The sequence below is a fragment of the Cucurbita moschata genome, unplaced genomic scaffold (assembly GCF_002738365.1).
Source record: "Cucurbita moschata cultivar Rifu unplaced genomic scaffold, Cmos_1.0 Cmo_Scf00012, whole genome shotgun sequence".
In the NCBI taxonomy this organism is placed as follows: domain Eukaryota; kingdom Viridiplantae; phylum Streptophyta; class Magnoliopsida; order Cucurbitales; family Cucurbitaceae; genus Cucurbita; species Cucurbita moschata.
Genome location: NW_019268528.1, coordinates 5,124,260 through 5,151,767, shown reverse-complemented (window position 1 = coordinate 5,151,767; position 27,508 = coordinate 5,124,260). Strand labels below are relative to the sequence as shown.

General features: G+C 35.6%; 3 protein-coding genes across 4 annotated transcripts; 1 reads left to right on the top strand and 2 right to left on the bottom strand.

Moving 5' to 3' along the window:
• On the top strand, positions 1 to 22,803 carry LOC111450376 (cytochrome P450 704B1). 2 transcript variants are annotated; one of them, XM_023090461.1, is made up of 7 exons: positions 1 to 11; positions 155 to 156; positions 19,175 to 19,722; positions 20,467 to 20,757; positions 20,837 to 21,223; positions 21,303 to 21,503; positions 22,455 to 22,803. In XM_023090461.1, exons 3-7 carry the CDS (start codon positions 19,201 to 19,203, stop codon positions 22,632 to 22,634), a joined length of 1,581 nt encoding a protein of 526 aa, XP_022946229.1. In that variant the 5' UTR covers positions 1 to 11; positions 155 to 156; positions 19,175 to 19,200; the 3' UTR covers positions 22,635 to 22,803. The 2 variants fall into 2 exon arrangements, with proteins under 2 accessions (XP_022946229.1, XP_022946230.1); XM_023090462.1 differs by lacking the exon at positions 21,303 to 21,503.
• On the bottom strand, positions 8,698 to 13,157 carry LOC111450375 (probable methyltransferase PMT2). The gene is made up of 7 exons (XM_023090460.1): positions 12,934 to 13,157; positions 11,696 to 12,350; positions 11,369 to 11,579; positions 10,942 to 11,236; positions 10,439 to 10,828; positions 10,010 to 10,087; positions 8,698 to 9,352 (listed from the first exon to the last, which is right to left on the bottom strand). Exons 2-7 carry the CDS (start codon positions 12,341 to 12,343, stop codon positions 9,121 to 9,123), a joined length of 1,854 nt encoding a protein of 617 aa, XP_022946228.1. The 5' UTR covers positions 12,344 to 12,350; positions 12,934 to 13,157; the 3' UTR covers positions 8,698 to 9,120.
• LOC111450377 (origin of replication complex subunit 6) lies at positions 15,685 to 18,218 on the bottom strand. Its single transcript, XM_023090463.1, has 10 exons — positions 17,962 to 18,218; positions 17,815 to 17,861; positions 17,608 to 17,712; positions 17,448 to 17,528; positions 17,111 to 17,222; positions 16,958 to 17,020; positions 16,796 to 16,883; positions 16,636 to 16,706; positions 16,287 to 16,383; positions 15,685 to 16,201 (listed from the first exon to the last, which is right to left on the bottom strand). The coding sequence occupies exons 1-10, from the start codon at positions 18,079 to 18,081 to the stop codon at positions 16,140 to 16,142; spliced, it is 846 nt and encodes a 281-aa protein (XP_022946231.1). The 5' UTR covers positions 18,082 to 18,218; the 3' UTR covers positions 15,685 to 16,139.
• Positions 22,804 to 27,508: the final 4,705 nt, after the last annotated feature.

The window sequence follows — 27,508 nt, the reverse complement described above, 5'->3', positions numbered from 1 at the left end:
GTACATGGAAGGTCTTCCTTTGAAAAAAAAAAAACGAGAAAAACCTCTTACAAACTCTCTCTTCATAGATACTAAATCCCTCCCAAGTTTAGTCACTCGCTGGATTCCACAATCTCGTTCTAAGGCCGGAGAATAGTGGAGAAGATATTAGTAGTGGTTCGAAACCGGTTCGTGAGGAAAAAGAAACTTGAGCAACAAAATGTTAGTATTCAAACTCATTGAGTTTTAATGATTTTGAACATGCTAACTAATTTACTATAATTGATGTACTTAGAGTGCCTAAGATCCAAATTGCTTTAAGACAAGTTCTTTAGAAATTTTTGGGACAACATCAGTCTCGAACAAGTTCGATGAACCACTTGGATGTTCAATAGAAAGGGCCTGAAAAAAATGGGTAATTGTGATCTCTGTTATTATTGGATTCTTGTTTCTTTTATAGTCTACCTCTAGGTCTCCTTAGTTGAGATGATAAGTTTGATGAAGCAAATTGACTTGTATGTTGCTCTTTGCTTATCGAAGTAACCTCCAATTTTTTTTAGCTATGTTCTTCGAGTCCTTCTTCTCCTAACTCACTGGTTTCTACTTCGCATTCTTGCCTTCAATGCCAATGGAGACTTCTAGAAGATGTTGATAGTCTTTCCTTAATATTTTATACAGGCAGTTTCACAAACATTTTACCTTCATCAACAGAGCTACGATTCTTTTGAGTATCTTGAGGAACAAGTCGACTAACTACACTCTTTTTCCTTCTTCTACGACTAACTACACTCTTTTTCCTTCTTCTATCTTTTGACAAAGGCTAATATTTGATATGATCCAAGAACGAAATATACCGAAATAAATAAATAAAGTAGAAGGAACAATTTGAAGAGAGAAATCATTTGAACTGAAAACCTTAACCACAAGTTTTTCAATTCACTTTGTTGTTCGTAGGAGTATTCACGTGGAAGAAAACACTAAATTATTCTAAATAAATTACGGACCATTTCCTAAACTTTGCTACCCACTTTTGCAACTAAATTCTCTTAAATAAACCCCTACCCATTTTACTTAACTTATCACCATTTTCCTTAACTTATCCAATTAGTAACTATTTTTATTAGGTCAACTTTATTGACTCGCATCCTTCTCGTAAGTTTGACTTTGCTTGAGCTTTGTCACTCTAAGCAACTCTTGCATGTCTTTAAAGTTTAACCTTTGCTAGGATTTTGGTGAGAATATATCATGTTGCTCTGTAGTGTCAACGGTTCTTGGTCTTTGATCAACTTCGTCTTCTTCATAAAAGAAATTTAATTTTGCAACATGCAATTCCTTCTCCACTCTTTAATGTATAGGAATTTAATCATCTTGTAAGGTACTCCTCTATCTTTCAAATATGCACTCTAATTGTACAAGTTTTTTAGAATTTTTTGGGACACCATCAATCTCAAGCAAGTTGGAAGGACCACACGGATGTTCAATAGAAAGGGTCGGAACAAATTGGTAAATGTCACCTCTATTATTATTGGATCCTCCTTCTTCTTATTCTTATTTTGTCTCCTTTAGACCTCCATGGTTGAGATGATAAGTTGGATGAAGCACACTGACTTGTAGGTTGCTCTTTTCTAATCGAAATAACCTCTAATTTTTTCAGCTATGTTCTTCGATTTCTTATTCTCCTGACTCACTGGTTTCTTCTATGCATTATTGCCTTCCATACAAGTGAATACTTCTGGAAGATGTTGATGGTCTTTCATTAGTATTTTATACAAGCGGTTTCACGACCATTTTATCTTCATCAACATGGTTACATTTTTGTTGAGTATCTTGAGGAACGAGTTGACTAACTATACTCTTCTACCTTCTACCATTTGACCAAGGCTAATGTTGGATATGACCCACAATCGAAATATACCAAAACAAATATACTTGTGAGTAAAGATCCTTTGAACTAAAGAATTGAAGCACTTATGATTTTCATTTCTCTTCATTTTTGTGAATAGAGCGTACATCGTATTTATGGTGGAGAAAGTACTAACATGTTTCCTAAACTTTCTCCTCAAGTCAAAAACTAATAACAATCTTCTTTAAGTAAATCAAACTTAGTCCACGCCTCAACTACTAACAATTTTCCTAAAATTGCTCCAAGGTAGTAACTTCTTCTACTAAGTCTAAGTCAAGTTTATTGATTCAAAATCTCCCCATCAACCCAAAATCTCCCAATCAACCCCTCTCACAAGGGTAGAATAACAGATAATGACTATTTATGCCGGAACACATGGTTATCTTGATTTCATTAGGACTTGGATTTGAGATTCTTCACAACCAGCAACTCCTACATCTCTTCAACCTTTGCTAGAGCCTTGGTGAGAATATTTGCACGCTTTTCTCACTAGTGCATATGAACTCCACAACAATTTGTCTCTTCTCGACACATTCAAGGATGAATTGGAAGTGAGTGTCAATATTTTTGTTTTGTTCGTGAAATATCAATTTTTTCATCAATGCAATCGCAAATTTTTCGTCGACGTAGAAACTTACTGGCTTTAATTCACTTCCAGTCACTTCTCTCAACAAATTTCTCAACCACAATGCTTGGCAGGATACCACAACGGCTACCATGAACTCGACTTCACAGAAAATAGTGTCATAGTTCGTTACTTCTGAAATTGTCAAGAGATCAAATCTTGGGTCTAAGCAAAGCCCAAGCCTAAGCACATCCCATGCCTAGACGCAGAAGCAAGACACATCTCCAGCAGCTCAAGCTACTTGCGTAGCCTTGACACAGTTTGAATCTTATGTCTCTTGGCTTGAATCAATTCGTACATAGTTTCCTCCAATATCCCAGATACAGTTTGAATCAACTCGTACACAACAACATACACTCGATTTAGATGAGCCCAAATAACAAAAGAGAGAAAAATTCAAGGAACAATATTGGGGAGAGGTTTATAGTGATGATTCCAAGTATATAAATAAAACATAATGCATAGAGTACATTTTTTAAGCAATACCAAAGAGGTATATGTATATCCATAGTCTCAACCTCTCTACCATATATAGCATTACTAGATATAGCGTTTACTATACATAGTTGTTTACTATATACTATCATTTATATGTCATGTACCATATATAGCTTTACTCTTTATCATCATTGAATAAGTTCTAAATAAGCAGCTGACTCTATAACCTAACACTTCTCTCACTTGTAGACCGATCCAATCAACCAATAATTTCATTCTTAAACAGCCATCAATATCTTCACTACACCAGACCAACTAAGGTTTTGCACAACCTCAATTTTCCAACATAAACACATTTTATCATCATATTTGCTGCATTCCTTACACCTTTTATCTTCTCTAACTACATATCACCTTCTTCCATTAACCTACAAGTGAAATGTTATCATCTTCTAATGTGTTTTGTCTTTAAATTATAGACTAGGTACTTCACCAAATGTATAGCACTCTGATTATCTGTATAAAGAATTTTCTCGCATTGCTTCTTGCTTAATACTTCTAGAAAGTATGTCACCCATATTATCTCTTATTCAACTTCAACTATTGCCACGTACTCAACCTCTGTTGAAAAAGCAACATAATTCTGAAGCTTAGACATCCAACTCATCTTATTATCGATCACTTGCTCCTACTTGGTTGTATCCTACAACTACAGAACATCATCAAAGAACTCTAGTTCCCTTTCACCAGTCAGATAATGTAACGAAGGTACATACCTATATAGTACTCTCATAGTTCTGGATGATCTTTTCAACACTTGCTCAGGTATCACTTGCTCCAGCTTTGGTTCCTCAGCAATAGTTTCATAAGTTTCTTGAGTATTTGCTATAACATCACTAAATGAATTTTTATGTCACTCAACCTCAACTCAAGTACATAGTCTAAGTTGGGTTGGATTGAGGGAATTTTTTGGACCAACCCAAAAAATTTGAGTTGGTTGGATTCGTAATCCAACCCAACCCAACAATTTTCACAATCCAACTCTCTATTTTTTTATTGTTCCAAAAAAAATTAAAAAGTTAATTGTTGCATGGATATTTTGACATTTAAATTTTTATCACCTATAAACTTTTATTGTGTAATGGACTCAAGACTCCTTTGAACTAAAAGTTGTGATGCTATCATTTAAAAAGTTAAAACAATTACCACCTATAAACTTTTCTCTATTGCATTCATATAATTAAATTATCTACATTCACAGTATACAACCATTCAATAAAATATCTAAAAATTTAATTTTTGTAAGAGGACAAATAATTCATTTTATTTACAAATTTGATCATAAATGTAATGACCCTAAATTTTCACATATTAAGAGTCGCTACTAACGTCTCATGCTCATCTCTAATGCAGAAATATAACTCTTAAAATGAACATTTATAACATAAACTTCGAAAACACTTAAAGCAACTTCTTCTCTGGAAAACACAGTCACAGTCTTATGTGTTTAAATACGAAATACTGAAATTTAGAGAAAATAAAAACAAATACAAAATAATTTAAAATAATGAAATGCACAACCACCTACTCTAACTTAAGACTAGAAATTTAAATATGAGTCTACCCTATGCACGTGCCACAGCCTCTGCTCGCAATGCCACCATCCTTAATACAAGTGCACCCTGCCTTTACCTGAAAAATGATATGGCACATGGCTTGAGAATTTCGAAGAATACTCCGTAAGAACACATGCAATCATGATTTAGGGACCTATCTCTAACATCATAGGGGTGACCTCCAGTCTCGGACAAATTGGATGTGTAGTACTTCCCTACACAAACTCACACGTGTGAGTGTGAATCCCTAGGGCGCTCGGACACCCCCTGGACCCTCTGGTTAAACTAATCTGTAGCGACATCCGGAGATCAGTGGAACCCCATAGTCTCGTGTGTCTCATGAACACCCTCATCATCATACAGCAGATGATTCGCTAAAAAAAAATAAATTGTTTTTTTAAGGATCGATTGTCTCTTAAAATAGATTTATATATCGACATTTTACATACATTAAAATAGATTTAATTGTGCGTGACATTGTTGAAAATGGAGGACACTCACCTACCAAAAAAAATTGAATAAATATAAATTGGGATATAACAACGCAATTAAGTGATAATAAATAAATTTAATATTGAACAAAATCTTAGATTTGAAACTAACTTTTTACAAAAACTAGTTTTGTGTCCCTGGTTAAAACTCCTAAAATAATCAATAATTTGAAATTCATATAAATTACGCTAAATACTAGAATGATCAAAATATTTTGGACAATTTATTTATTTATTTATTTTTTTTTTTTTTTTTTATAAAATTCAATATATAAAAGCATTACCTTGGAGTTAATCCAAGTGAGGTGGATTGAAAGTAAAAAAGAATTCTAAAAAAGCTTTCACTTTACAACTAATACAAATATAGAAATTATTAGTTTCAAAAAATACATTTAAAAATCCATAAAATAAAAACAATATATTCTAAAATTACTTAAATATATATATAATCTATGAACATGGAACAATATGTTTTTGTTACGAAATAACCTAATTGTATGCCTAAATAATAATATCAATGAATCAATATAAATTATATTCTTAAAACTTTAAAAAAAAAAAAAAAAAAAAAACTTATGATAGCTATTTGTGTTTAAAACGGTATAAAATATTATGGATATGAAATAAAAAATGATATTTGTTTTCTCAAACCAAAACTAAACAAAATAATAAAATAATATAAAAGAAAGTAAACAAAATAATAAAATATATAAAAGAAAATAAAAAATAATTAAAAAATATAAAGAAACAAAATTGCTAATAAAAGAATTACCACTTTGGTAGACACATAAATCAGTTCTATATAAGATTTTGTCTGGTTCAGATTTTTTTCCATGAACCTAGAATCTGAACCGAATTATTCGGGTTGGTTTGATTCGGGTTGTTGGGTTAAATGTACACTCCTCCCACTTACTTCATTGTTCTGAAATTTTTCTTCTTTTTGTCTTTGTACTTAGACATTTTCATCAAAAGTCACCTCACAATGTTTCAGAATGTTTTTGTCATCTCAAAATCTATATTCGAACTTGTCAGAATCATAGTCTAGAATTAGTACTTCACAACCTCAGTGTCAAGCTTGAACAGTACAACCAAAAGTTCTCAAGTGAGAGTACTTGAGATCTTTTTCTTCCCATACCTCTTTTGACAACTTGAACCCAAGGGTACTGACAGCCCTCTATTGATCAAGTAGGTTGTTGTATTTACAACATCGGCGCACAATGTCTTTAGCAATCCAAAATGAATTTAAATACTCATTGCCCGCTCGTTCAATGTCATGTTCATTCTTTTAGCAACACCATTTTGTCTTGTTGTACTAGGAATTGTCCTCGTTAATCTAATTCCCTCACGCACAAAATGATTTGAACATGACATTGATCAAGTAGGTTGTTGTATTTACAACATCGGCGCACAATGTCTTTAGCAATCCAAAATGAATTGAAATACTCATTGCCCGCTCGTTCAATGTCATGTTCATCCTTTTAGCAACACCATTTTGTCTTGTTGTACTAGGAATTGTCCTCGTTAATCTAATTCCCTCACGCACAAAATGATTTGAATTATGACTTGTCGTACTCTTCTCCAGTGTCAAATCTCATGCATTTGATCTTCAAGTCGGTCTAATTTACAACTTCAGCTCTCCAATTCTTGAAGGTAGCAAACACATATAACTTGTGTTTCAGGAAATAAATCCACACCTTCTTGCTGAAATCATCGATGAAGGCAACGTAGAACTTTGATCCACCAAGTGATGGAACTGGAGATAGTCCTCAAACGTTTGAATGGACCATTTCCAACCGCATTTTCTTCAATTCTCAATAACTTTTGTGAAGCTAACTCATTTCTGTTTGCCCGTAACCGAGCTCTTACAAGGACCCATATCAAAAATTTCATGCCTTCTAAAACTCCTTTCTCATCTAGCATCAACGTTCACTGATTTCCTACAAGAGTTTATGTAGACATCCTCTTTTCTTCAATCTCCAAGGCTTTGTTGTCATCAGATACGCATTCTGGAGACAAATAAAAGATGCATCTAAGTCCAAAATCTAGGATTCATTCAGACTGTCCACACTAAGGAATAGACCATCCTCAATGTCTTCTGCTAAATTTATAGAATCATTATCATCCTTAATTTGTGATTTTGGTTTCTCTTTGCTCTTGTATAATCAGATAGAAAGTGACCCTTTTCTCCACAATTCCAATACATTACATTTCGTTTGCTTGAAAAAAATGTCCGATTCTTTGATTTTGATCGGCCTTTGTTTGGTCCTTCAATTTACTTCTTCCCCTTTAGTCAACACCGAGAACACTACCAAATAACTCTTCAATTTTTCATTTACAAATACTTTCATTGAGAACTATATTTTCAATTTCATGTAACTACATATTAGTTCAAATATATATAGTTCTTGTCCTATGTGCAATTTCAAGTCTAACCATCAGTATTAATTCAAAATTCATTTCACGTATATCATAGTTGACTCATTCAAATATGCAATTTCAAGTAAATCATTAGTGCATAAGTGGTTTTCAATACACATTCAAATTCATCTAAACGTAAGTATATCAATACCCATTCAAAATGTGTTTAAAGTATACCATTAGTCTATTAGTGTGAGATAGGAATGGTCCGTGAAGCTGAATATTGATGGTATTGACTAAAATGATCCGTACTCTTTAATTAAACTTGGTTGAACCGTCTTTCTCATTGATAAAACTACCCTAGTCAATTCAAGCAAATTTGGAACAATGCAATGGAGTTCAGGTCGGTTCAATACCATTAGGATTGGTGTAGGTCCAATTTGACTTGGTTTAGCCAGGTCCTTCAAGGTTTCTTCATTGTTTTGGATCGATTTCGTGTCTTTTCCTCCGGTTTTGAGTCGATTCAAGAATTCTTTAAACCTATCTAGGGAGATACATGAGTTTTAAGGTTATTACCTGCATGCAAAGATAGGTAGTCGAAAATTTTGGACTCCATTGAAATTAAGCCTCTATAGGAAGTTATCAACGTAAATGATCATATCGTTGAAATGTTATATGTTTGGCATGGAAATGATGAGACTATATATATGAAAGGAATGAGTGTGATGATTCATCCCGTATTAAAACATATGCCTTCTATCTAACTGTGTAATTCATATAGACATGAAGAAAAAAATTATATTTGTGTTCTTTTCTTTCTCACTTTTTTGGGATCTCTATTGGTATTAAAACATTTTAGTGTAGAGTCATTAAGTATAAAATTGATACCGCTTATATACAAAAAATGGTGCATACCCAATGAGACTTAGGTTCCATGAAAGTAGTGTTTATGTGTATGAAAGTAATGCACATTAGACTGTATTCAAAATTGATGCATGTCCCGAGCATAACAAAGAGCTGGGACTCGAGCTGGAGTCCTAGATCATGGTTTTAAATCCCACCGAGGAATGAACAACATGATTTCCATTTGCATTTGATTTCTATTTTCGTCCCCAACCATGACTCATTAGTTAAAATTTTAAATTAATTAATGACTCTTAATTAATTTAAAATTATTAATCTAATTTTCTTTCATGGTTAAAAGTAGTTAAAAAAATTCAAATCATAATTATTTTAAATTAACTAACTAAAACTTAACCCTAAAAATAAATAAACTAAACATTGGAAGGAAAATAAATTACCAAAGATATAGGCATTATATAAGTTAGTAACATAATAGAATTACAGAGAAGGCAGACAAGAGAAAACAACCACCGAACTCAATCCAACCCAACTATAATGTTTTTTCGACCAGACATTGAAGTTTCTTTCTTTGAAAGGGGTGCGTGGATAATAAATTAGACAACACAATTAGCACATAAAAATGGGAGCTAAGGCAGTAATTGTCTTGGTCACAACAGACAGGCTCAAAAAAACAGGGGAAATTTTGAAACAAAGCGCACCTGCAGCTAAACAAAGCTAGCTAGCTTAGCTGGGCTCTGCGTTCTCCCACTTTCCCTCCGTGGTGTGTAGAAAAAAGACTATATTACGGGGGAGGAGGGCGTTGTATGTTGAGCGACGGAATTTTGTAAGCAGCCCTGGAAAGAAATTTCAGTGTGATGTGGAGTTGTTTCCACCTACGACCCAATACTGCTTCACAGCAACCAGTATCTTCTCAGACACGAGAGGACCATCCTCATGATCCACCATTTTTGCATCCCATCTCATTCCTCCTATCATCTTCTTTACCTTAACAAGTACGTCGACTTCGTCCCGGAATATCACTGCTCCTTCCGGTCTCAAAATCCTGTCCATTTCCAGAAGAATGTCCTCCATCTTGCATCTGTGTATAATAATAATTACATTACAACCATATCAGTTACACAATAAGAATAAATGTTATATCATTCGGTAAATTAACAAAAAGCAAAAACAAAAAGACAAACTAAACCAATGCAATTAATAAATTATAATCTAGAGTAGAGAATGATCATGGGTTTACAAGTAAGGAATACATCTTCATTGGTATAAGGCTTTTTGGCGAAACCCAAAGCAAAGCCACGAGAGTTCATGCTCAAAGTGGACAATATCATACAATTGTGGAGAGTCGTGTTCATCTAACATGCTATCAGAGCCATGCCCTAAACTTAGTCATGTCAATAAAACTCTCAAATGTCGAACAAAAGTATTGTGAGCCTCGAAGGCATGGTAAAAATGACTAAAACTCCAAAAAGAATCGAGCCTCGATTAAGGGTAGACGTACTTTGTTCGAGGGGAGATGTTAGATGAAAGTCGGTGGGTCTATAATCAAAGAATACTATCTCCATTTGTATGAGGCTTTTTGAGGAAGCCCAAAGCAAAGCCACGAGAGCTTATGCTCAAAGTGGACAGTGGAGAGTCGTGATTCCTAACACATCCAACACTACCACTAACGCGTGAAAATATAAATTGCAGGAGAAGAAACTTCAAATTTGATGTTTATTCAAATTCAAGTACTTACTTGTCCTTGTACAAACTGAAAATGGCATGGGCATGAATGAGATCATACGTCCTAGGATAAGTGGAGAAAGCTTCACACCTGAACCATAAAATAGAAAAGAAAACAGAGCATGTCTTAAAATGCTACACGGCAGTAGAATATAATAGGGAAAATGTATTAAATAACTCAGAAACTAGTTATTGTAATGAACAGAAGCAACAGAACTTGAAAATAAATACGTTCAATATCAGAGGACTCAAAATGGATGTTCTAAAATGCTTAAAGTGTGTTCTTGATCATTAGGAAATGCATTTTGGGGTGAAATCATAAGTTACCTTAAAGTTTAACTAAAAGAGTAGAGGATATTTCCTTAAAGTTTAAAACAAATGAAGAATAAATTCATATGAATTGCTAACATCATATAAGATGAATAAAGGGGAAGAGAGATACCAGTCATGGTAAATGCCAATTAATCCTCGTTCATAGATGGCACCAAGAGTATTTTTCTCGGCTATAGTGGGTACCACGTTCATTACCCATAGTTTAGAAGATTCAAGGGCTGCGGCAAAGCTTCCCAAACCGGCATTCATATCCATAATGTTACGATATCTTCCAGTATCAATAAGTTTATTGATCTTCTTGTAAGCCTTCACATGCCTCTTCCATTTGTTATTGTCCTCATGATAGGCCTCAACAGAAATTCCAGGAATAGAACCACTAGAAATTCTAGGAGGTACAGCATACAACCTTGAAGGAAATGTCTTCAGTTCACCACCGGCAACCTCATCGGAGCTCTCAACATAAGGATATGGAGTGATACAGGCCTCCATTTTTTCATACCTAAGTTCATTAACGTATGCATCAGTCTGAGTCCATGCAACGATTAGTTTTAATAAAAGCGTTTTTATATAAATAGACGAAACTACTGATAAGAACACCAACTGCGATCATACCAGACATCATCTGATACTGGAGATTTGCAAAAGATATCACGAGAATCATCCTGTCTGTCAGGGCATGAATCAGTATTTACTCTCTTCTGCCAAATAGCAATTTCACCCTTCTCAAACTTCTTTTCCCAGCAAAGAAGCTTGGCAATATCCTCAATCTTTCTCTGCTCCTCCTCTAGTTCATCTCTAGGGCGCTGCCATGACTTATAATTAGTCTTCCAGTTGATTGGAGGACCCGAAAGCACCCAATAACCACCTGGCCTCAGAACTCGATCAACTTCCATTAGGTATGTTCCATCTGCAGAAAAAGAATAGATGTGACCTCTAAAATTACCAACACTGCTTGCTTTTATTCATAATTTTGTTGTATAAAACTCAACAATGCTTTTTGTAAGGTACATTTTGTAAGTGCGTCAATCCTAATTCTCACCATTTCCACCCCACGGGATTAAGCAGCGAGAACAATGAGCCATGTCAAAGGCTCTAGATGGATAAGGCAGCTTAATGGTACCCAGAACACCAATAACTGCAGGCACTCCTCTTTCAAGAGCAAATTGAACCTGTGCTTCGTGAGAGTCTCGTGGTGCAAATGACATGGCTAGCACATTTCTACTTAGAAGATACGCACCCCAACTGGCAACCTAACGAAACAGAGAACAGAAATTCAATAAACAAATGCATGTACCTAAGAGAATTTAAAGTGCATATAAGGAAAGTAAAAAAGAAATAAGTAAGAAGTATAATGAGAATAGCATACCCCGCAACCAGTATCAAGAGCTGTCCTAACTGTCCCATTTTTAATAGGAATCACAGCAGCAAGTTGATCGATATACTTATCAGCCCCTTGAGGAAACTGAGTTCCCCCACCAGGGAACCTAAATACATTGCCCTCATACTGAATCCAGTTCTGTATAGCTTTCTCGACGGTCAAACTCTTATACGGTGCATTCGCAAATGGAACATAGTCTCGACTTTTTGGCCAAGGGAAGGGTGTTACATATCCTTTGGGGGCTGGTATCAAACAATGCAACTTTTCTTCCTCAGCAGGGCAATGTCTCTCACGATAAATCATGTTATTCCTGGGGAAGGTCATTGCACGCCTTTGATCTTGACAAGGAGTATAATCCGTATATCGAGCTTTACATGGCTCAAATATTTTAGATTTTGATTCCGACTCATTAATAGTCTCGACCTCACCTCCATGGTGCGTCTCAAAATTCAAATTCGAAACAATATTGCAGTCAGATCCAGTCTTAGTAATCTCCATAGCTATACTATCTCCCTTCCCAAACCCACTCCGCTGCCATGCCCCTAGTATGTAGAAGAAAAGACACAATCCTACAACTATAAAAATTTGGACCCAACTCCTTGTCCTACCATCACCTGAGCTTGGTTTGGGTGCCATAATGCCCCTGTATGGTTTCCACACAATAGTAAGTAAAGTACAAAGTAGCGCTATCAAAGTAGATAATTCATACGCATGTTCCACTTTAATTCTAACAGCTCTGGATTGTAATAGCAATCCCAAAGTAATCAATGCCTAGAAGTATCATCTCTAAAATAATAATAAAAATAAAAAATAAATAAATAAATAAAAACCGGATCCACTCAGATCCGCGACAAGAGTCTTGAAAAAACAAATACCAATAGTTCACCTAGTAAATCTCGCATCCCGACTATTTTAACAGAAGCTTGAGCCCTAAGAAACGAAAACGTAAATTGGATACAAGTATAGTATAATTAAACGTGCAATAGAATCAAACTACAAACGTAACTAAATTTCAGAAATCCGAGGAGCAGAAAGACAGACCGCAACCCACTCACCGACAGCAGAGAAAAAGAATAAAATGGAAGAATTAGGAATCCAACACTCCGATCAACACAAAAAACGAGGTAAAGTAAATCAAACATAGAGTAGAAAATAAGAAACAATGACGCCAATTCTGAAATTGAAACAAAGAAAAGCGCGCAAGTGTTCCGAATCAGATCCCTCACCGATGGCAGGAAGAGAGGCGAAGCAATCGGCAGCAGAAGAAGAAGAAGAAATACGAAAGAGTAGGTGGTGGAATGGAGTTTAGATCTGGTGGGAAGGTGGAGGTGGGGGATCTGAAAGGAAACGGAAGAGAAGAAACAATGAGTGAGAGAAACCCCACCCAGCTCCAACCAAGACTCTAAAAGATCTCTGTCACCTCTCTCACTGGAATCTAAAACATGTAAATTATTTTAAATACTTCTTTATTTAACCTCTAATTTCTTTTCAAAACATTTTCTTACATTAAAAAAAATAAATATATTATATCTTATTTATACTATATTTCAAAAATATTATTAAATTTTAAAATTAAATTTTAAAAATGATTAATAACATGTTTCAATAATATCGTTAAATTGGTTTATGACTTTATAAATCACTTTAATCTTCTATTTATTCGTGATATATATAGAAACATAAAATATTTTTTTAATAATGAAAACTTTAAAGAAAAATTTAAAATTTGATCCAATAACTCTAGTCTTTTCTCATTTCCTGATTATTTAATTTAACGAATCAGGTAATAAATAAATAAATAGAACATGATTTGAACGACGTCGTATGGGTGCCAGTTCCAGTTCCACACCTGAGTTGTAGGAGTGGGGCCCGCACGCGCTTTGATTTGAACGCATGATTAGGGACACAGACCAGATTGAATAATTGATCCATGGACGGCCACGATCAGTTTAAAAGAAATAAAAGATTAAAAAAAGTCAACAAAAGTGGGAATGCGAAGACATGGGGGAGTATGGAGGGTGAGTCGGTGGGTGAGATATTTAGAGAAACAAACCTTATCACGTGCGCATCCTCCTCACGTGTTCTACCACCAACAACAAACAATACCCATTCTTTGTTTCCCATCCACCTTCAACTTTGATAGCATATTACTTGGATAGGAAGAATTGATGACTAGTCACGTCCTTCTATAGTACATTTTTTGGCATTTTAGCCTTGGTAATTGTAGATATGATTTTGGTGAACAATCGTACACCCCCGATTAACATGATAGGAATAGTAAAGACCTAAATATACATGAAAGTAAGTAAAAGGAGTTTGGAATGTGCATGTGTTCGTGGACAACACGTCCTGGACAAGCATGACTGGAACATTCGACATACGGCTACAAGTAATACGAATTGGACAAGCATGACCGTAACATTCTTCTCCACTCAAGTGGTTGACGTCTTTGTCAACCGACTCTTGACAAACTTAGTGATGTAGGATAAGGTTGCCTTCAAGTCTCTCAATGCACTTCCAGCTTATCTTTGTCTTGAGAAGTCTCTTCAGGAATTGTTGAAAACCACTTTTTTAGTTTGTCAACTCTTCTCTATAAGAATCTCACCTACTTTCTTTGCGCTAAAACTCTTCTTCGTTCCATGAGGTTTTACCACCTCCTTGTGCCTCCCTAGTTTGGATAGTAATGCTTTATGTTATTTATATAAAACTGATAAGACAACCTTAATCCTCAGCCCAACGATCTAAGTTTTTTTTTGTTGAAGCAAAAATTTTTTAATTAAAGAAATTAAGATAAAAATCTAGAAACAAATTTGAAATCTTATTTTTAATTGAGTCACTTCACAATCAAAGATAAAAGCTTGATTGAATAGTTCGGTTGCAGTCTGCCACAATCTTAAAACTTTGCAACTTAGAAATGACCATATCATGTTTAAATTTCTAAGGTAAAAGTCTCTCGAGAGTTAAATTTTCATTCATCAAAATTGGACTTTTACTTAATAATTTGTGGGTATTTATAATTTCTGCACAAAAAAAAATTTCAATTCTTCAAGTGCTCACCGAATAAATTAGTAATCATAATTTACTCTCACTCCCTTTTGATCTCCACTAGATTAATTTGACAAATAACTACTACCTTGACAAATAACTACCTACCTTTTTCTTCCAAGAACTATGAGATTAAAAATAATAAAATAAAGTTTTCTAACAACTTATCAATCAAATGTAATTTATATCAACTTTATCGGCTACTTCAACCGTGTAAATATTCACTTTTGAACCTCTAAATAGTCATTTCTCGATTGAATCAACTTGTAACACATGAAATAATGTTTGGACCGAGATTTCCAATTTTGTAGATAAAAAATTATTACTTGTTGAATTTTCTTGGGCATGAATCGTGTACTAGGTCCCGTTGGAACACCGTGATCCTTATTAGAAGGTCTCATTTGGTAATGTTCTTTCTCTTCAGTTCTCACTATACTCTCTTCTGCTTGTTCTTACTGCTCTTTCTCTAATTTCTTTTTCTTAGAATATTCTTCCATATAATTCAGAGTACTCCATACATTCATTTATGTTGAATTCAATCCATACATTCATTTATGTTGAATTCAATTTGTTGATAATTCATTCTTAAAGGGTGTAATTCATTTACGTTGAATTCAATTTGTTGATCATTCATTCTTAAAGTGTGTAATCAATTGATTTGCGAGCTTTAGCGCCATAGTTGTAGGTCATGCGTCTCCACCTAACATTTTATAAATGGACAATAACATTAAATTTATGTTATTGATGTGTATACCCGGGTCAAGGTACAAAAACTTAATAAGCAATCTACTTATAGGCTCTTGATCGTTTCATACTCTTTCATGTTCTTGTTCTCGACTCTAAGACTCTTAGATTACCTCTTTTAAGAGGTAAAAATAAGAATGTGTGAAAAAAATACTTTTATCTATAATTATATTCTTTCATTTCTAAAGTTGAATAACAACAATTCATACAGTATTTATTCAGAAGCATGAGACGTGGAGGAATGTTTACATACATCGATAAACAGTTCCCTACAAGATATTCATTCTCAACCTCAAATGGATAATCCACCAGTGGAGTTGGAACTGAGGATTCATAGAACTTTGAGACTCGTGTCTGTACGTTACATTCATAAATACATTGGGACACTAATGTGTCCAGGCAAAATTTCTGGCATTTCTGTGGCACAACGGTTTGTAAGAAAAATGTGGCCATGGTAGTGATGTTATCCTCCCGATGCAACCCCAAATGCTCAACTTATGCAACCCAATTTGATGCAACCCCAAATGCTCAACTTATGCAACCCAATTTGATGCAAGGAAATAGAGTGGTTCAACCATCCACTTCTCCCTCCCTTTGTGACAATCTTCATTCAAATACTGCACCTCAAAGACTTGTTCATCTCCTACTTTGACATCTTTTCTTTAATTTCCATGAGGGAAGTTTGCCTGGTTCGCTTGCTAAGAACTGGAAGAAGAGCACAATAATAGTTAGATGTTATGTGACTAAAACCAGAAATTTAAACAATGGAAGATGAGTATTGTCAAAAGACCTCTTGTCTTGGTCAGGTTATTGGAAGCAATGACAGAGGATTTCCACTGATTATAAGCATGTTCATCCATTGGTTTGCGTCGTTTTGTTCTTGAAAACTAGAAATAGCACACCCCATTAATAGTCAATACAAAATTTAAGGCCATTAAGCATGTAATGGAATGGAACAAGAAAAGAAACAGAGACGAGACACATTTAGAAACAACAGAAAAGGCTTGAAACATGATATTGAAAAACAACTCTTCTAGACTCAATTTTGGCAAAAATGCAAAGCGTGACATCTTTGAACACGGACAATTAGTAGACTTCTTTCATGAAATTCAAGTACTTGAGATGCAGCTACTTGGTACCTCTTCATTATCATCAGATAAGTATCCGCCATCCTCACATTTCCTTTTCTCTGGCAATGCATCTAACATGTCTGCAATCCAATTGTGAGGGTGCAAAAGGCATAAGCTAAGCTAACAAAGTGAGAGAAAATGGAGAAAATGAAGCATGAGAAACCCATACCTCTGTTCCCTTTGGCATCCCTGGGATCTTTCTTTTCACTAGAAATTCCAAAGACGTCAAAGCACAAGTCCTTCATGGAAGTAGCAACCTGCAATGCCAAGAATTGGTCAATAATTGTCTCAATTTCATGCACAACTCAACAGAAAGGAATAATGTTCTTACACATGAAAATTCAGATTCAGATGTTCCACTGAGTTCAATGAGCTTAACTTTGTCAACCTTCAGCTGTTATATGAAAGAAGCATTTCCAGTAAAAGTTACAGGACAAGCATATATCCGTGTTGCAAAACGGAAAAAATGTAATTCATGGGGTACCTTGTGTTTTTTTGCACACAAGTAAAAAGCTGCAGCTGTAAATACTGATCGGGAGAAGTCGGCATTAGCACGTCGAGAAGCTGGCAGTGATGCAACAAACCGATCCTTGTATCTGAAACAAATAATGTCATGATATGAGCCGATCAATTTTAAAAAAGACAGTTAAAATTACAGATTGGAGTAACTGATAGAAGGTAAGAGAAATTCACTTTCCATTGATCAACATTTCAGTGAACAAGAGTACTGCTATACGCGTATTTCATAATTCAATAAAAATGAGATTTGAGAAGAAATGTGAAGAAACTAAAACGAAAAGTTTCAATTATAGAGATCTTACAGAGATAAGCCCTTTTGAACTGAAGCAACCAGCCTAACACACCCAAACTGCACTGCCAATTCTCTGATATCAAGCTTACTTCTGCAGCACCAAAGGAATTCGATAAACTAAATATATTAAAGAATCACAGAAACAGACAGGTAGAGTTCGAAAGACGCACTTGAAACCAAGACCATTCTGAAACAAATTGAAAGATCTGGTGTACGCCTTTTCCGACATCCCACTTAACTTGATAGCATTGGATCTATCAAATAAAATCCCTAATCTGCGATATAATGCATCCATTCCAATCAAAATCCAAATACCAATGGAATTACAATTTAGAAACCAGAATGAAACAAAGTTCAATCACCAATCGAAACCACACCTCGTAGCGGCGATTTCCAAACAGATTATGGCCTTGCAAACCTCACCCTAAAAACAAAAAAAGACCAAGAACGAGATATAGATTAAATACAAAATTGAACAATTGCCGATCAGAGAAGACTTGAAAGAGATGCAGATGAAAGCTTACAACGCCAATAGCGGAAGAATTGAACTGGAGATCGGAGAGGCGACGAAATTCCCCAGCTTTCCGGGTGAGGGTTTCGGAGTCGGAAAGATCGAGCTTCCTGGCAATCTTGGAGAGATCCATGAGGGAGGAAATTGAAGAAAAGGAAGGATTCTTGGAAGCGCAGAAGGATTGGACAGTAATGGAGGAAGAAGGTTGTAGATAAACGAAGGGGGGAAGGCGGGAAGAAAGACATTTTCAGGGTTTTCGCGCGCAGTCGCTGAGGACGATTGCCGGGAACAATTTTGGCGCCAACCCAAAATTTTCGTCCTCATATATATATATATATATATATATATTTTCTTTTTTAAATTGTTTTTTTCGGCGAGATAAAACTGTTATTATTTAATTTATTTAATTTAGGCTTATTATATATCTTTTTAAATCCCATTTAATAATTTTATTAGTTTAAAATTTTTGTTGGTTTCTTCCCCATTTATTTACAATACTTTTATTTTTTCTTAAATTAAATATTTAAAATTTTAACTTATTTTTTTAAAAAAATAAATTTTTAAAAATTACTTATTTTATTTTATTTTTATTTTTTAAAGTTGCTTTACAAATGACCATATAGTTAAATTTTCAAAATCTAAAATCAAATAATCAGACATTAATAAAAAATATCTAATATCTAATGAATTATGAGTTCAATATATCCTGTTTAACAGAAAAACGGGTATTCCTTATTCATCATCATACAATCACTTATTCACAAATCTCGTGTGGAGTTAATAGTTTGAATTTTCGATCTCATGCAAAACCCTTTTTGCTCCGCTTAGCCCTATCTCCGGGTATAGATATTTTAGTGATAGGTTCTATAGGAATTAGACGATCCTATATGGTCAAATACTTAGCGACAAACTCTATCTTCCTTTCAAAGTACAAGTTCCTGAAACAGTTTAGAAGCCTTTTTCAAATTTTTAACCCAATTATTGAAAAAAAAAAAAAGAGAGATTTTATTGAAATCCATGAAAAGAAAATGGTAAAAAAAAAAAAAGATACATAAAGATGGTAATAACTAAAATGGGAAGGTTAGGTGAATGAATTGGGTAAAGAATGGTTAGGTTGAGCACACAAAAGGGATGTTAATTATGCAGTAAAACATATAAAGATTGCTGTATCCAAATACAAATTACTATTATTATATATAAACAGCTCCCCCCATGAAACAAAACAGTGTTTTGTTAGTGTTTGAGTGGTGAAATGGTTGATCAAGAATGGTATAGTTCAAAAAGTGGAGTGTTGGGGGTGGCAACCTGCTTGGTTTGGACATGGATGATTATCCATAGATGGAACCAAAGGAAGAACACAGGCCCCAAGACATGGCCACTCCTAGGAGCCGCATTGGAGCAGCTCCTGAACTACCATAGAATGCATGATTGGCTTCTTGGTTACCTTAATCTCTCCAAAACTGTTGTGGTTCCTATGCCTTTCACTACTTATACTTACATTGCTGACCCTGCCAATGTTCAGCACATTCTCAAGACCAACTTCCCCAACTACCCTAAGGGCGACGCCTACCATTCCTACATGGAAGTGCTTCTTGGAGATGGGATCTTCAATGTGGATGGAGAGCTTTGGAGGAAACAAAGGAAGACTGCTAGCTTCGAGTTTGCTTCTAAGAATTTGAGGGATTTCAGTGCCTTGGTTTTTAGAGAGTATAGCCTCAAGCTCTCGGATATTTTGACACGGGCTTCTTTGCATAACCAGCAAGTTGACGTGCAGGTGAGTTCTGTTACCAAATCATGACCCTTTACAATGATACTGTCCATATTGAGTATAAGCTCTCATGGCCTCATACTAATCGAGATGTATTATTTACTTATAAACCCATAATCATTTCGTATATTAGCTAACGCGGGACTCTCTCCCAACAATCCTCCCCTCGAACAAAGTACACCATAGAGTCTCCCTTGAGGTTTATGTAGTCTTTGAACAGCCTCCTCTTAATCGAGGTTCGACTTCTTTCTCTGAAGCCCTCGAACAAAGTACACACTTTGTTCGACACTTGAGTCGCTTTTGACTACACTTTTGAAGGTACACCATAGAGTCTCCCTTGAGGCCTATGTAGCCTTCGAACAGCCTCTCCTTAATCGAGGCTCGACTCGTTTCTCTAGAGCCCTCGAACAAAGTACACCCTTTGTTCGATACTTGAGTCACTTTTGACTACACTTTCGAGGGTCCCAACTTATTTGTTCGACATTTGAGGATTCTATTGACATGACTAAGTTAAAGGCATAACTCTAATACCATCTTAGGAATAACGACTCTCCACAATGGTATGATATTGTCCACTTTGAGCATAAGCTATAGTGGTTTTGCTTTGGGCTTTCCAAAAGGTCTCGTACCAATGGAGATGTATTCTTTACTTATAAACTCCCGATCATTCTCTAAATTAGCCAATATGGGACTCCCTCCCGACAATCCTCAACCAGTTCTCATAAGCCATGGTTGAAATTATTGGTGCAGGAATTGCTGATGAGAATGACTTTGGACTCCATATGCAAGGTGGGATTCGGGGTTGAAATTGGATCATTGGCTCCAAATTTGCCAGAAAATGGGTTCGCTAAGGCCTTTGACACAGCCAACATGATTGTCACCCTTCGCTTCATCGATCCTTTCTGGAAGATTAAAAGGTTTCTGAATTTGGGGTCCGAAGCTCTTCTTCAGAAGTCCATCAAAGTCATCGACCACTTCACCTACTCTGTCATTGCCACAAGGAAAAAAGAGATCCAACAAGCTCCAACCACACCCAATAAGGTCATTTTATCATTACCCTTTTACACTAACTTCATTTCAACTTTGAATTCACTCGCTATGACATGACATGATATGACAGATAAAACATGACATATTGTCGAGATTTATCGAGTTAGGGGAAGATCCAAACAACAATTTCACGAACAAAAGCTTAAGAGATGTCGTTCTAAACTTCGTGATTGCTGGACGTGACACAACAGCTGCAACTCTTTCATGGGCTATTTATATGGTAATGACTCATAGCCATGTAGCTGACAGAGTTTACTCAGAGCTCAAGAGCTTTGAAGAAGAGAGAGCCAAAGAAGAGAGAATTTCATTGCTTCACCATCATCCATCTGATATCCAATCCTTTGAGAGAAGAGTAACGCAGTTTGCAGAGCTTCTTAATTATGATTCTCTTAATAGATTACATTATTTGCATGCTATGATCACTGAGACGCTACGCCTATACCCTGCAGTCCCTCAGGTATAAAAATATTAGTACTTATAAACCATTAAAGCTTTGGTTTATGAACAATGAAATAGTTTATGTTATAAGTATTTAGGATCCGAAGGGGGTTTTGGAGGATGATGTATTGCCTGATGGGACGAAGGTAAGAGCTGGAGGGATGGTGACATATGTTCCCTACTCAATGGGAAGAATGGAATACAATTGGGGTTCTGATGCAACTTCTTTTAACCCTCAAAGATGGCTCAAACAAGGCGTTTTTCATAACGAATCCCCATTCAAATTCACAGCGTTTCAGGTCACTATTCCTTTATTCTGTTATACATATGTTGAGAGAGGAGTCTCGTATCGGCTAATTAAGGGGTTTATCATGAGTTTATTAGTAAAGAATACATCTTCGTTGATAATGTCATACCATTTGTGGAGGTTTGTGATTTCTTACATGGTATCAGAGTCATGCACTTAACTTAGCTATGTCAATAGAATCCTCGAATGTCGAACAAAGAAGTTGTGAGTCTCGAAGGTGTAGTCAAAAGTGACTCAAGTGTCGAACAATGGGTGTACTTTGTTCGTGGGCTCCAAAGAAGTCGAGGCTCAATTAAGGATAGGCGGTTTGAGGGCTCCATAGGTCTCAGGGGAGGCTCTATAGTGTACTCCATTTGAGGGGAGAATTTTTGAAAGAGGAATTCATATTGGCTAATTAAGGGATTAATCCTGAGTTTATTCGTAAGTAACACATTTCCATTGGTGAGGTCTTTTGGGGAAGCCCAAAGCAAAGCCACGAGAGTTTTTGTTCAAAGGGGAAAATATCATACCATTTGTGGAGGTATGTGATTCCTTACATGGTATCAGAGTCATGCCTTTAACTTAGCCATGTCAAATAGAATCCTCAAATGTCAAACAAGGAAGTTATGAGCCTTGAAGGTATAATCAAAAGTGACTCAACTGTCGAACAAAGGGTTTATTTTGTTCGAAGGCTCCAAAGGAGTTGAGCCTCAATTAAGAGGAGGTTGTTCGAGGGCTCCATAAGCCTCAGGGGAAGCTCTATGGTGTAATTTGTTCGAGGGGAAAACTGTTGAGAGAGGAGTCTCATATGGGCTAATTAAGGGATTGATCACGAGTTTATAAGTAAAGAATACATCTCCAATGGTATGAGACCTATTGGGAAAGCCCGAGCTTACGTTCAACGTGGACAATATCATATCATCGTGAAGAGCTATGATTCCTAACAATATATTATTTAATGCAGGCAGGACCAAGGATCTGCATGGGGAAAGACTCGGCATATCTACAGATGAAAATGGCGCTTGCCATTTTGTGCAGATTCTACAAATTTAGTTTGGTGAGTGGGCATGAAGTGAGCTACAGAATGATGACTATTCTGTCCATGGCCAATGGCTTGAAAGTTACCGTAGCTCGACGCTCTTAAAATTGCTCTCTTTAATCAACTATCAACCAAAAGCATGTAATAAAATTACTCTTTGTTGAACTTGGGGCACCACTTGATTGGTTGTTGGATCTTGTTAAGTTTTTTGTGTATAGGGCATCTCGACCTCGAGAGTGCACCTTAGATGAGTTTTTGAAAGCTTGTCTTCTGCCTCATGTTCTTACTTCCCTAATAGTTGGACCTTGTCTCTTACATGACGTGATCTATCACAAGGGAGCATTTAGGATTACCACTTGATCCAAGACATTAGAAATGTCATATTATCTTGAAATCTTAAATAAATAACTCCAATCATTCGACCATAACTTATAAAAATTTAAGGCATTTTATGTTAGGTTATGACCCTGCGGCTTATTATTCAATGATTATATATTTTATTAAGCTATATATAGTCAATTGAACCAATATATTATACGTTAGGCACTGCTTTGAACATGTACTTTTTGTATTCTTTTTATTCTCTCTTATTATACATACTTGAAGTCATCAATATAAACTTCTAGCCAATATTTCTGCTTTATTTTCTCTCTTCTATTCTTTATGTTCATCTATATCGAGTGTGTGTTGTTGTGCGGTCCTACCAACTAAGCGAGATTCACCACGATCTATGAAGATGGAAAGCTCAAAGATTGATATTGAGAAGTTTGATGGATTCGATTTTGGTTTCTGGAAGATGCAGCTTCAAGATTACCAGTACCAGAAAGATCTTCAAGAACCCTTGTCGGGGATGAAGGCAGATACCATGACCAGGGAACAGTGGAAGCACAAAGTTGGTCGACCTTAAGATTGGTTGACCTTAAGGGTAATCTAGTTGACAATGTTTAGAAATGTGGCGTTCAACATCATCAAGAAGATGACAACGTCGAATCTGTTGAATGTGTTGTTGAATATGTACGAAAAACCATCGCCTATGAACAAGATGTATTTGATGCGGGTATTGTCAATCTACAAATGTTTGAAGGTAGATCTGTTGCAGATCATATATATGAATGCAATATGATTGTAAGTCAATTAAGTTTAGTGGAAATTAATTTTGAAGATGAAATTAAAGCATTGATTTTGATGTCATCTTTACCCGAGTCTTGAGATACTGTTGTTGTTGCGATCAACAGTTCTCGGAGTTATGAGAAACTAAAGTTCGATGAAATTCGAGATGTAGTTCTCAGCAAAAGTATTTGCAAACAAGAAATTGTGGATTCATCTGGTAATGCTCTTAGAATTAACCAAAAGGGGAAGAAATTAATCGAAGGGTTCTAACAAAGATCGATCAAAATCAAAGAACTAGGAAAATTTCTAAAACAGACCAAACGTAACGTGTTGGAATTATGGAGAAAAGAAGTCACTTTTGAAAAATTGTACAAGACCAAAGCGGAAGCATAATCACAAATTGGAGGATGATAATGATTCTATAAATTCAGTAGAAGACATTGAGAATGCTCTAATCCTTAGCATGGAAAGTCCGATTGAATACTGAATTTTGGATTCAGGTGCATCTTTTCATTCGTCTCAAAATAAGAAATTGTTTCAGAATTTCAAAATATGGAAATTTCGAGAAGACGTATCTTGGGAACAACAAAGCCTTGGAAATTGAAGAAAATGGGGATGTTTCCATAAAAACTATTGCATGAAATTAGTGGACATTAAAGGATATTAGATATATTCTTGGTCTCAAGAAGAACCTAATGTCTATTGTCACTTGGATAGCACAAGTTATGCAGCAGAGTTTGGGAAGAGTTCATGAAAGATTGTGAAGGGTGCTATGGTGGTAGCACGTGACATAAAATTTGGAACTTTATACACCACGGCAGGGTTTATAGACATAATTGTTATTGCTGAAAGTGTTTCAAATTCAAGTCTATGACACAATAAACTCGACATATGATTGTTAAAGGAATGGAGATGTTGGTTGTGAAAGGATTTTTAGAAGGCCTGAAATTTGTTGATATGGGTTCTTGTGAGAGTTGCATTATAGGCAAACAGAAATGAGTTAGCTTCACAAACGCTGCCAGAGAATTGAAAAAGTGCCGTTGAAAATGGTCCATACAAACATTTGGGTATCATCTCCATTTCCATCACTTGGTGGATCAAAGTTCTATATTACCTTCATCAAGGGTTTCAGCAGAAAGGTATGGATTTATTTTCTGCAAGTTAGATGTGTTTTCCATCTTCAAGAAGTGGAAAGCAGAAATTGAAAATCAGATCGACTTGAAAATCAAATGCCTGAGATCTAACAATGGAGGAGAGTATGACAAGTCAGAATTCAAAGCATTTTTTTTTTTTTTTGCCGTTGAGGAAATTAGATTAATGTGGACAATTCCTGGTAAGACAAGACAAAATGATGTTACTGAAAGAATGAACTGAACGTTGAATGAGCGGGCAAGGAGTATGAGGATTCATTCTAGATTTCCAAAGATATTTTGGGTCGATGCTGTAAATACAACAACCTACTTGATCAATAGAGGGTCGTCAGTACCCTAAGAATTTAAGTTGCCAGAAGAGGTATGGACAGAAAAAACTCAAGTACTCTCACTTGAGAACTTTTGGCTGCACTGCATATGTTTGTGTTGATCCAGAGAAGGGAGACAAGCTTGACATTGAGGCTGTAAAGTGCTATGTCAAAGACTATGGTTCTGAGATATTCGGGTATAGGTTTTGGGATGACAAGAACAAAAAATTCATGAGAAATTGTGACGTGAATGTTGATGAAAATGTCAATACAAGGATAAAAAGAAGAAAGGTTCCGAGACAATGAAGCAACAAGGAGTTGAGGTTGAGTTGCATAAAAATCCTCTCAATGATGTTATAGCAAATACTCAAGAAACTTTGAGACTATTTTTGAGGAACTAAAGGTGGAGCAAGTGACACCTGAGTTCAGATGTTGAAAAGATCATCTAGAACTATCAAAGTACCAAATAGGTCACACCTTCGTTACATTATCTGTTGTTGACTGATGAAGAAGAATCAGAGTTCTTTGATCATGCCCTACAGTTGGAGCATACAACCAAGTGGGAGCAAGTCATAGATGATGAGATGAGTTGGATGTCTAGACTTCAAAATTGTGTTGCTCTTTCATCAACTGAGGCCGAGTACGTGGTAGTAGCTGAAGTTGGAAAGAAGATGATATGGACGACAGACTATCTAGAAGAATTAGGCAATAAGTAGCGTGAGAAGATTTTTAATACAGATAGTCAGAGTGTCATATAGTTGGTGAAGAAGATCATTCAAAGATAAAGCACATCAGAAGACGATACCATTTCACTTGCAGGGTAGTGGAAGAAGGTGATATGTGTTTGAAAAAGATAGAGGGTGCAAAGAATCCCGCAGACATGTTGACAAAATGTGTTGATATTGAAAACTTGAGATTGTGCAAAGCCTTAATTGATCTAGCGTAGTCAAGACATTGATGGCCGTTTGATAATAAAATTATTGGTTGACTAGACCAGTTTCCAAGTGGGAGAATTGTTAGGTTATAGAGGCTAGTGCTTATTATAGTTTACTCAATAGTTATACATCGTTAAGCTATATATGATAAATGATATTATAAAGATTTGGTCCTACATAGTAAATAATATAAATAGTTATGTATAGTAAAAGGTTATGTATGGTAAAGTTATAGATAATTATATATAATTATATATATATATATATATATATCTAGTAGATGACTATATGTTATAAATCTATAGATGGTAAACTGAACCATATATATACCCTTTAATCAGTGTTTTGAAGGTTACTTTTTGTATTCTCTTTATTCTTTACTATTATATACTTGAAGTCATTAATATAAATCTCTAACTAATATTCGGTCTTGATTTTTCTCTCTCATCTGTTCTTTATGTTCATCTAGATCGATTGTGTGTTGTTGTGTGGTTCTAATATTCTATACTTTTTTTGGCATACTTACCTAGTCGCCAGGGAGTATCTCGAGCTGTGCTATAGAGAATGTACAACTCTCTATCTAGAAATGTCTATATGTTTTATAACATAGGGCTCTAATACAAAATTTTCATGACCTAATTTTTAAGCTATTCAAATTAAAGTTGATGGACACAAAGATGTTATAAAAATATGGTAAACTCTTTGGATTGTGGCATGAATGATTAACCATACTTTCTCGATATGCATGTATGTTGTGTGGATATGTATGCTTTACGAATAAATGTTGTTTATGTTCCTAAAAGCATGTTAGAAGATTAGAATACTTATGTGTGCACTGATTTATTTACGGACTAGATGCTATGTGCCCTAGAGGATACATATAATCGGTTAGTGAGCCTTAGCCTATATTTTAGCTTTCTTTGGTCCTTGAGGCACATAAAGGCCCTTTATGATGACACGGGTCAAATAGGTCTATGCAAGGATGGTTGGGGCGTACCTTTAATCGTGGAATCACCTCGACTGGTGAGGATCTACTTAACATATAGGAATGTGATGTCACCCACTTAAGATCTATGACATTCTAATGGGTACTACTTGGCGAGCTTTGGTTGTGCTTAATAGAGAGCCTGCCTTGCACTATTCTAGCTTGGAATGATGTAGGAAGGGCGTACCTTTAATCGTGGAATCACCTCGACCGGTGAGGATCTACTTAGCATATAGGAATGTGATGTCACCCACTTAAGATCTATGACATTCTAACGGGTACTACTTGGCGAGCTTTAGTTGGGCTTAATGTAGAGCCCGCCTTGCACTATTCTAACTTGGAATGATGTAGGAATAGGGAGCTTTTTTAGTGCTATTAGTAGAGTTTCTGACTAGTTCTCGATAGTTGGTATGTAAGAACTTTAGAGGAGTGGTGACTCTTCCATGCCTGTTAGACTTCCCTGGAGCCTAAGACATACAAGTTTCAAGTT